At 42.9% G+C, this 9,746-nt stretch overlaps 2 protein-coding genes across 2 annotated transcripts; both read right to left on the bottom strand.

Moving 5' to 3' along the window:
- Nucleotides 1-426: 426 nt before the first annotated feature.
- rnaseh2a (ribonuclease H2, subunit A) lies at nt 427-3,656 on the bottom strand. The gene is made up of 9 exons (XM_034130156.1): nt 3,579-3,656; nt 3,182-3,317; nt 2,960-3,031; nt 2,614-2,740; nt 2,430-2,517; nt 2,085-2,222; nt 1,837-1,924; nt 1,120-1,243; nt 427-802 (listed from the first exon to the last, which is right to left on the bottom strand). The coding sequence occupies exons 2-9, from the start codon at nt 3,306-3,308 to the stop codon at nt 640-642; spliced, it is 927 nt and encodes a 308-aa protein (XP_033986047.1). The 5' UTR covers nt 3,309-3,317; nt 3,579-3,656; the 3' UTR covers nt 427-639.
- Nucleotides 3,657-5,111: 1,455 nt separating this feature from the next.
- LOC117481533 (transcription factor Sox-10-like) lies at nt 5,112-9,260 on the bottom strand. The gene is made up of 4 exons (XM_034129249.1): nt 9,132-9,260; nt 8,106-8,770; nt 7,458-7,729; nt 5,112-7,282 (listed from the first exon to the last, which is right to left on the bottom strand). The coding sequence occupies exons 2-4, from the start codon at nt 8,543-8,545 to the stop codon at nt 6,489-6,491; spliced, it is 1,506 nt and encodes a 501-aa protein (XP_033985140.1). The 5' UTR covers nt 8,546-8,770; nt 9,132-9,260; the 3' UTR covers nt 5,112-6,488.
- Nucleotides 9,261-9,746: the final 486 nt, after the last annotated feature.

Here is a 9,746-nt window from a genome sequence, read left to right as displayed (position 1 = left end):
TTGTTTTTAGACAAAGCCTAACATTGGACACCATTCTTTTTTCAAATAACATTTTTTTCTTTGGGTTTGTATTCCTTGGTATATTTGCTCAAAACAGAATATACTGTATGCAGTCATTTAAGCTAAATAATGTAATATGCCTGACAAGATGATTTTAATGTATGTGGAATAAGCTGTTCCGAGTAGGTTGCATTCTGCAGTTGTGGATGTTTGTGGTGAATATTCCAGCCATCAGAAAGTGGTTGTGTCGGGACTCACAATGGGTCATGTTGAATATGCTTTTAAAACATCTGCTGCATTTTGTCATATCGCCACCAGAGGGCAGCATCAGCATTAAAGATTGCAGTTTCAAAACAAACAGTCTTTTTGCTTCTTTTGCAAGTATTATGTCGAATTTATGAACAAAGGCTCTTGTGAAAAAACGCATTGTTATTAACATTATTTTTATGTATAAAAAAACAGATACAAAAGTGACAAATAAAGATAGACCTTAATTTGAGTCTGGATTGGTGATACAAACATAAAAGGTCTGCAGTGTTGCATTAAAGTCCATATCAATTTCTGTTTGTGCCGCACATGGAAATATCAGAAAGAGCTTTTGATTTCCTGCCTGTGTGTGTGTCCTCTACTGTGTTGTCTTCAGAGTGCCTCGAGGCTCTTCAGCCGCCGCTCAGTGAAGAAGCGGTGTGTCTGGTGAGTCGATTTTTGGTCTTTACCTCCAGCTGATGCACTGAAGTAAGCCAACATGGATTTGTTGTTCTGACGCTGAGCCCCTTTCTCCCCATCCTCGTCATCATCGTCCCTGAGGACAAATTTACCAAAACAAGAGTCATGTTTACGCTGTGGTTAGCTCTTGTCTCCAGAAGTCAAAGCATTTGCACAGACATTAAGCGTGACGTTGAAATCAAAAGCGTTGCGGTTTCTCTCTCACACACACACAAACCCACAAAACAAATTTCATAAGCTTGAAACATTTTTGACAAGTGTTTTTTTTTTTACATGGGAAAACATTTGTGTTACTGCATAAGAGTGAGAGCAATTTACTAGGTACACAATCAAAGAGGTTGCAGATACTCCTTCAAATAATCCACTGCAAAATTCAGTTTAAAGGCTCTTTACCAGTGGACCGTCACGCCCTTGCTGTCCATCAGGGTTTGGGCAGTGCTCCAGCTAAATCGAACGAACTGAGGGTAACCAAACACTGGATCCAGGTACTTCAGCATCCACGCTTTAGTCTTCGGATCTGAAAAACCAGGGGGGGGAAACAGTTTATCTACATGCATTGATAACTACAGTTAGTCATGTTAAGATAGTGTGAGAAGTGACACAGGGTGTTTCTCAATGTCGAGGACGCTTGCTTGGTTTTCCGAGTCACTTGCTTCAGAAGCGAGGCAAGAATCCTTCCTAGCCTCGGAAAACGAAGAATTGTGGAACAGGCTAGCAAGTGTGCAGGTGTGCATCATATGCGAGGCCCCGCCTTAAATGGAGCGCGATTTCCGCGAAAGATTTGGAAATCGGTCCGTGCGCAAAGCATTGTGGGGATTTTAAGACCGCGGAGTCTACACATGTGCAGCCTCGAAATTTCTCGCTACGAAGTACGCCGGCCTTGGTAGAATTCCAAGTATGCTGGACATTGGAACAGTCCTTCGGCGTCACTCAATGACGTAGTATGCTTGAAATAGTGGCTTTGGAGCAGCCTTCCTCGACATTGAGAAACACCCACAGACATAAAAAAAGTGCACTTAATGCTTATTTTATTCTATACATTTAAAAGTATTTCACAAACATGGATGACTTCCAGTAAGTATTATAGTAGCTGTTTGTTGTTTCTTTTACCGCTTGGGTATCCTGAGCCGTAGTCTGCTTCCACATCTCCCATGTCCTCGGAAAAGCTCCAGCCTTTTACAACACGATCCCTTGCCACCTGAAAAACAGAAACTGACTGTTTTGAACAAAGCCTAAAATGTAGATACAGAGTTTCGTTTATTAGCTACAATTATTAGGTATATAATCTGAATGAAGAGCCCTGAAGTAACAAAGACATCACTGAAGAACTGAGATCTCTTTGGCTGGTGGTCACTAACCTTGGCACAGATACTGGCTGCACTGACGATGGGGAAGAGGGAGTCAGCCTTCGGCCTCACAGTCACATCGATACCTGGAAACCGCTTTGAGAGTTTGTCCTCATATTTATCTGCTGGGCCGACTGTGTCCACAAACACCTTTAGAAAACCAGGGAGGTGGCGGGTCGAGCCAAGTAAGAGCAAAAAAAAGTTGAGTGAACATTTACATATGTTATCTAATGTTTCAATTGGTAATCAGTTGCATGATTTCATGATTTTCTGTCACAGTGCTCTACAGTTCATGAAGAGCCAACAATTCACAGAGACAGGCAAATGTATATTTACATTTACTACTTGGTTCCATACCTCTTTAAGCTGTACTCCACTGTCCAAGGCATACTGTACTAGATCAATTGCTGTATCATGCGAGATGGCGTTCAAGTTGTATTTTGTCCTAACAGAAGCAGATCATTTTGTGAGTGTGATGATAAAACAGGTTATTAAAAGAAAAACAAGTCTCTGTGATCATGATACTGTGTCTGCCACATACCTCTGTAACATGCTGGTAGAGATGGTGTTTGGTGAGATGATCTGCAGAGCCCAGCCTATATAACTTTTGGACTCGTCAATTTTTTGGAAAAGATTCTCTCTTTCTACCTCGTTAAGAGTCTTTGAATCTGTTTCAGGAGGGGGAAAAAACATCCAATTAATTATATGTTGCTTTATGAGAAAAAAAATGTATTTAATTCTTGAATAGAGAAAAATCTGAATTGGCTAGTTGAAAATGTCCTTTTTCTAAAAAGCATTGAGTATGAGTTTAAAGAACAATGCTGAGAAAGCCAGTGCAGCATCCTTTTTTAACAGCAAACAGCAGAGATGTGGGCCACAAAATGTACCTGCCACTTTCGAGTCCTTCAGCTCCTGCTTTTTGGAAACTGGACAGAAACATATTCCATACACCATGGGCCCTGGGTGACAAAAATGACCACTGTAAGTTTGGAAACCATATAGCACAATGCAGTTAGTGCCAAAACTAATTGCATTCAAACCGATCAGACAGTACTGCAGGTTAATAGTATTTATGGTTTAGATTGTAAAACAAGTATCAAACAGCATACCCAGCACAGGCCCCCTGCCCGCCTCATCGATGCCCAGACAGCAGTCCTCAGTCCGGCAGACATCCGGGATCTCAGAGGCCAGGCGGCAGCTCACAGAGTTGTCCGATTCAAAGGGGCTGAGGTCCATGACAGCAGGCTGCGAAAGTCACGAATCAAATATTTGTTTCGTCATGCTAAAGTATCGTAATGTTGAACTCTTTCTCCTGACAACATCCCATGCTAGCTAACGTTAACGCACACACATGACATGCAGACAGTGGTGATGCTAACTCATCAAACTAACATGTTTTATCACAACATGCGGCTGTTTTCTGTATACACGAGCAGTTTACGCTGTTGCGATGAAGCTATACTGTAGTTTATATCCTGATAAATCTGCAACAAAGCTAATTCTTACCCTTTTAGACGTTATCGATGCTGTTCACAACTTCGTGTTGTTTATGTCTGATGCAGATTTGGCGCGCCTTGAATGACGTCACATTCTTATTCTTCTTCTATAAAATTGTAGGTTCACTACCGCCACCATACGCCACCAGCTGATCAGGAGGACCAACACTAGTCTCAGTCATGTTAAGAAAAGTAGACTACATACCGGTACGTTTTATTAGTATCATTCAATTAAAACTGTAATTCTGACTCTCAAGAGGGTTCAAAGCAAGGAACTATTGCAAATGAGAGGTTTGCCTTCAGGGCTTTCTGCTAGAAAGGACCAATTTCAAACCAAACCAACATAACCGGGTATATTTTTGCTTTAAAAACATATGGCGAAATTGTACATCAGATGTCCCATAAGTGCCTCACGTGTAGAAATCCCAGAAATCACCAACAGTTAAGTGGCACTATATGGCAGCTGCAACCTAAAGCAATAAACTCATTGCATCATTGTAAGCCACTAAGCCTTCACATATGGGCCTACTCCTTTTCCAAGCTTCGTCGAAAGTAAGCTTTGTTAACATGTAAGCACGCAGGCTTCACCTTAAGGCTTTTAACATTTACAAATAAATGTACAAGTGATATTTATCCTCCAACCCCATTATCTTATTTCTTTCCATGCACAATCACCTGATAATAATGATGTAATTTATTAATCCCCAGTAGAAAATGCATTGGTTTCATTTTGTTGGTGTTTTTCCTGATGTACACTCAAGCAATCATTTGCATCAATGTAGAGGTGTCAGAATGACATGTCAGCCCAGCATTGCACCTTGATTAGGCTAGTTGAAGTTATCCAAGTTTTGCAATCATGTTATAAATTATAGACCAAGTCTAGTTTGTGTTTTTATTATCAAAAACTGACAGATTCTCCCTGGTTGGGACTGCTCTGTAAATGAACTTCTCTTTGCTACTTAAATTATTTAATCTCTCACCACTTATTTTTGACTTTTTTCTGCAAAAGCCACCATGTCTATCAACATCTTTGTTTACCATCCCCCTCACACACAATATTCTTACAATACACTTTACAATTAGCATCTGGGTGCCCGCTTAATAGGTTTGAACAGCAGCTGAGTGTGGAGGCAGGGAGGCAGCTTCAGGTGGAGAGGAGAGGGCAGCGTGAAAGGAAAGCCATGTACAAAAGTCCAAGTGTACGTTGGTTACTGAGCTGAAATTGGCCTTGGCTCTGGCTTTTTACACCCACCCTTTCTCTCTCTTTCTGTCCCTCTGCAGCACTGAATGGCTCTCTTTGTATTTCTCAGTAACACGCAGTCCCCAGCCGATTAAATGCGGGGAATTAGTAGTCAATTTTAGCCTACCACACACACAAACACACTAAACAGCTTAGGTTGGTGGGGCACTGATTGTGTTGTTATTACAGTTCACACGTCAGCAGCGTGTTTTTAATTTAGTTTGTTCACCCTTCACTTGCTTAATGCTCCATGTTTTATCTCTGAAACATCCCTACTGCATACAATAACACTCTTACAAAGGATTTTTTTTTTATAAATAAATTGATTTAATAGATGACAACAGTAACATTTCAACATTGCTTTTCTTGTATGGAAGCAAAATACTCAAGTGAATGTATAGCAAACACTTTACAAAACTATCCAGAATTATACAAAATGGAAGAAGCAAAGATGTGACACACAATGCATTATTTCTTACAACAAAATAATAACTACATGGTAAGAGGGTCAGTATAAAATCATAAAGTATGCGTCAGGTAATAAAGTTGAAGCATGTGGTAATAACCAATATTCACATTGCTGAAGAGGAAGAGGCCTATTTGGACACAATATAGAAAAAAACATAAGGACGAAAACATGCTTTAGCAGTGCAGAGGGGTCGTACATGTGATTCTAATCCTTAAGTAGGACCCAAAGCTGGCCAATTATCTGAAGAGATTTGGTTGAGACTTTGCACTTATATATTTTAACTCAGTTATTAGAAAAATCGGATGTGTATTAGCAAAATGTTAGGCTCTAAAAAGCAAAAAAGAAGCAGATGTTTACTGCTCTGAAAATCTGAATACCTTTAGCATTATTTGATCAGGTATCCAGTGTCTTATTTCTTCTTTGCTATTGGCACAAAATGAAAAGAGTTGAGGTAAGTGTCCAAGACTGAGTGTTAAGCTGAAATACATCTTTAGGAGCTCTCTTTCCCTCTCTTGTTCCTTTTTCCCCCTTAAATGCTTAAGTCTTCAGTTCAGTGAAGTCAATGTAATGAAAGGACAGATTGTGCTATCTACAAGAAAAACAACTATCCTTTTCTGGCCGTGAAAAAATACAACCCTTGGGAACATCTTACTGAAAACAAAACATGCTTTTCCCAAAGCAGTGGTGAAGATGTATTAGTGTAATATCAAATCAGTCACAATAAAGTTACACCCTAGGATATCAACATTGACAATAAACTTACTACTCATATAAAATAACACAATAACATCAAAAACATCTGCTTTAGTTTGGTTAATAAAATCTGATTATGTCAGTCTAAACCCATCGTTGCTGGGTCAAATCAGAGTCACTCATCAATGCAACAACTGTTCATTCAGAGTCACACTGTGTACAAACTTTATACAAATGTATGATGGCACATGTTTATTAAGGTTTATTTAATTTTTGATTGGCATTTGACCCATGATTCACACTTTATATTGTGTGAGTTTGTGGCTGTTTTTCTTTTAAACTGTATAAGGCCCCGTGGATGCGTCTTGCATTATAATGGCTAAAAAAGTAAAAACCTCTAATATAACATCAATATGGCACATGCACGCATCCACAATCACACGCTCACATATTTTGCACACAGTCACACAAATCCACTCACACACTTCCCATATTTCCCTCTGATCAGCTGGTCTCCCTCAAGGTCTTGTGAGTGTGGTGTAAACAGGCTGCTCCCAGTGCGTTGGGCTGTGAGAGGGGGCCACGCTGGAGGGGTCTCCTATGGTAGTGTACAGAGGCCTCTGTGAAGGGCCCATGTAGGAGAAGGCTGAGTACAGCCCCGGGGCCTGGCTGGAGTGGGCATAGTACGCCCCGGGGGCCTGGTGCTCGGCATACTCAAACTGAGCCCTGGAGGCCAGCGAGGGGAAAGCGGAGCCATAATGGGGGAGGCTGAGCGGGGTGTAGGTGACATGGGTGCCTGAGGAGGGCGAGGAGGAGGCGTCAGCGTAGTGGCTCCCGACCACAGACTCACTCTTGATCTGGGCCTTGGAGGGGTCGGAGGAAGACGGAGAGGCCTGAGGCTGCTGCTGCTGCTGCTGCTTGGAGAGCCACGCGGAGTGCCCGCTAGCAGCAGCCAGGGCGTAGGCGTAAGACGAGGCCGAGGATCCGGCTGAAGGGGCCCCGGGTCCACTTTGCGGGTGGCCGTTTGGAGGAAGGTACTGGTCGAACTCGTTCACGTCAAACGGCTCAATGTTGGACATCACCTCGTGGCTGATATCGCCGATGTCCATGGTTCCAAAGTCGATGTGAGGTTTAGAGCTCGATGATGAAGGGCCTCCCGAGGCCCCATCATCCCCCACCCTGAGGGCTCCCCTGGACCCCCCTGATCCTCCGGCCGCTCCTGCAGCCCCCTCCCTCTTGGCATCTGACAGTTTCCCAGACTGGAGCTCTGTCTTTGGGGTGGTGGGGGGTGTGGGCGGGCTGTGACCCTGACCTAGAGGAAACAAGAGGAGGGACACAGGTGAACATTGACAAAGGCACAACTTAGTTTTGTCTTCTTTAAGTCTGACTCTGATTTAAATAGGCCTAAATAAATGTATCCCACTTAATATTAATTATAAATGTTGTGAATTTTCTCAAATGTAAATGTTGGTTATTGTGACTCCTACCAGCAGGATGGTGGAGGTGATGGTGGTGGTGGTGCAGGTCACCCAGGGGAGACCCAGCCCCGCCATTGTGCTCCAGGTGCAGGGTCTTGTAGTGAGACTGGGAGTGGCTTGCCTCCCCTTCCCCCTGGCTGTCGGACTCATTAGCATTAGCTAGTTTGCCGTTTTTGCGTCGCCGGGGCTGGTACTTGTACTCCGGGTAGTCCTTCTTGTGCTGTTTCCTCAGCCTCTCCGCCTCCTCGATGAATGGCCTCTTGTCGCCCTCGTTCAGCAGCCTGGGGGGAGACAAACAAGGAGTGTTGTTAGTCTAACAGGCTGATACTCAATTAAAGGGAAAATATTTTCTGAGAATATGTCTAGAAATTATCATTATTGTCACATTCAACCCCGTGCGCAGAGGATAAGGAGGTTAAAACTCGAAGGTATACACGAATGCAGTGTAGGCCTACTCTATTAAAGTAACAAAATAATAAAATACCAATTTGATTTCTGTGTGTTTTCTTTGTTTACAACCATCATCCTAAACGTATTTGCCCAGTTGTTACATTTGAGTTCAAAATCTACACCCCTACTTATCCTTTACGCACAGGCCAGACAGGAAACGTGCCACTGTATGGCCACACTGTTCTGAAACAACCATCCCATACAAACCTCCAAAGTTTGCCCAGGGTCTTGCTGAGCTCCGCGTTGTGCAGGTGGGGGTATTGGTCGGCCAGTTTCCTCCTCGCCGCCTGCGCCCACACCATGAAGGCGTTCATGGGCCTCTTTACGTGGGGCTTCGCTTTGCTCCCGTTGTTAACACGCACCGGCATGGGCACAAGTGTCCAGTCATATCCGTCCAGCACCTGGCTGACCGCCTCCCTGATGCCGATCGGGAAGCGATCTTCCACTATCTCCGATTTGACTGTATCGCCTGCGTCATCCTCGGAGCCATCTGCGACACTGAGCGAGGTCAGCTGCTGCGGTGGCCCGATCAGAGGTGAGTCCTGGCGGGGTGGCACTCCGGGTTGAGTCGGTGACAGTGAGTGACCATCGTCGGACCCTCCGGGACTCAGTTCCGCCTCGGACAGGCTGTGCTCCTCGCCAGACATTTCTATTTAGTTCTTTTTAATTCAATGTATGACAAGAATGCAACTTTGTTTTAGAGAGTCCAACCTATGCAGTATAATTAATACGTTTTAATTGAATACGATGTCAGGAGTCTGCGATGATCCCAGTTATTGCTGACTCTTTTTAGGGAAAGCCATGGTGCTGCGTAAAAGTGTCCAAATCCTTTCCACCTTCGGCTGGAAATCCGTTTCAGCAAACAGTTACACCTAAAACCCACATAAAGTATGATAGAAACAAAATCAATATGAATTCTACCAACAAAATGTAATTGTGTTTATGAGAGTCAAACATGCCCCGGATCAGGCTAAATATATTGAATTGGTTAGCAGATTAAATGTGACCATATAAGGGCAACTGAAGCCAATAATAATAATAGCCTAATAATGATAGCCAAATGCTATTTATACGAAAGAACTGTATACAAGAAAATATATTTTCATCGAACCCAAATCCAAGCTGAAGTTACTCCAATAAAAACAATACACCTGGTATACATAAATGACATACTGATATAAATTAATTCCTTTTAAAATATAAATTCTGTTTTTAAGAAATTACATAACTTACCAATTTAGATGTCCAGTGGTTCAACATGGGAGTGTGTGTGGCTGACTGTAGAGCCGATGAATGGTTGCTCTGTGTGGCAACACCGGACCTTAAAGAGCGCCTTGTGAGGAGGACTGGGAGAAAAAAAAGTGATTGAAAGTGGAAAACATTCCCGGAGAGGGAGCATTCCAGCACACTGTGGCCCCGCCCCCCGGCACCGCACCGCGCACTGGTTGGCTCTCTAATTATCCCCCTGCATCGTGATTGGACGGAAGCTGCAAACTGTTAATGCCCGTCTGTCCATCACTGCAACATTTCCAACAGGGAAGAGGTGAGATTTTTACATCGGAGTGGCTTAAATGACTCTACAGTGCGCCCATTTAGAGGCAGGAGAAGGCCAGCTTTGTTGGACGTGTTGACATGTTATATCAAACAAATAAACAATCATGAGGAGAGTTATTGCCTCGTGTGGTCACGTTCCTCAAAAAAAAAATCAAAAGTTCAGCTTTGATTTAACAGGAGTTTGGCAGGGTATCTTATATCTTTGCGTAATAGTATTAGCCAATCATTTCAAAACATATATTTTAAAGATTATCAGAGGGATACAGGTTAAGTAAAGGAATTCTGGATCTGATT

Source organism: Trematomus bernacchii, unplaced genomic scaffold (assembly GCF_902827165.1).
Source record: "Trematomus bernacchii unplaced genomic scaffold, fTreBer1.1, whole genome shotgun sequence".
In the NCBI taxonomy this organism is placed as follows: Eukaryota; Metazoa; Chordata; class Actinopteri; order Perciformes; family Nototheniidae; genus Trematomus; species Trematomus bernacchii.
The sequence above is the reverse complement of the archived record's forward strand: the minus strand, read 5'-3'. Positions and strand labels throughout refer to the sequence as shown.

What these genes read in the sequence shown, in the direction of transcription:
- rnaseh2a (XM_034130156.1), bottom strand. Translation starts at nt 3,308, where the DNA reads ATGGACCTCAGCCCCTTTGAATCGGACAACTCTGTGAGCTGCCGCCTG. An exon ending in CAGCCAGTATCTGTGCCAAG is followed by an intron (nt 1,925 to 2,084) that starts GTTAGTGACCAC and finishes TCTGTTTTTCAG; the next exon opens with GTGGCAAGGGATCGTGTTGT. An exon ending in AAGGGCGTGACGGTCCACTG is followed by an intron (nt 803 to 1,119) that starts GTAAAGAGCCTT and finishes ATTTGTCCTCAG; the next exon opens with GGACGATGATGACGAGGATG.
- LOC117481533 (XM_034129249.1), bottom strand. Translation starts at nt 8,545, where the DNA reads ATGTCTGGCGAGGAGCACAGCCTGTCCGAGGCGGAACTGAGTCCCGGA. An exon ending in ACCCTGGGCAAACTTTGGAG is followed by an intron (nt 7,730 to 8,105) that starts GTTTGTATGGGA and finishes GTCTCCCCCCAG; the next exon opens with GCTGCTGAACGAGGGCGACA. An exon ending in TCACCTCCACCATCCTGCTG is followed by an intron (nt 7,283 to 7,457) that starts GTAGGAGTCACA and finishes TGTTTCCTCTAG; the next exon opens with GTCAGGGTCACAGCCCGCCC.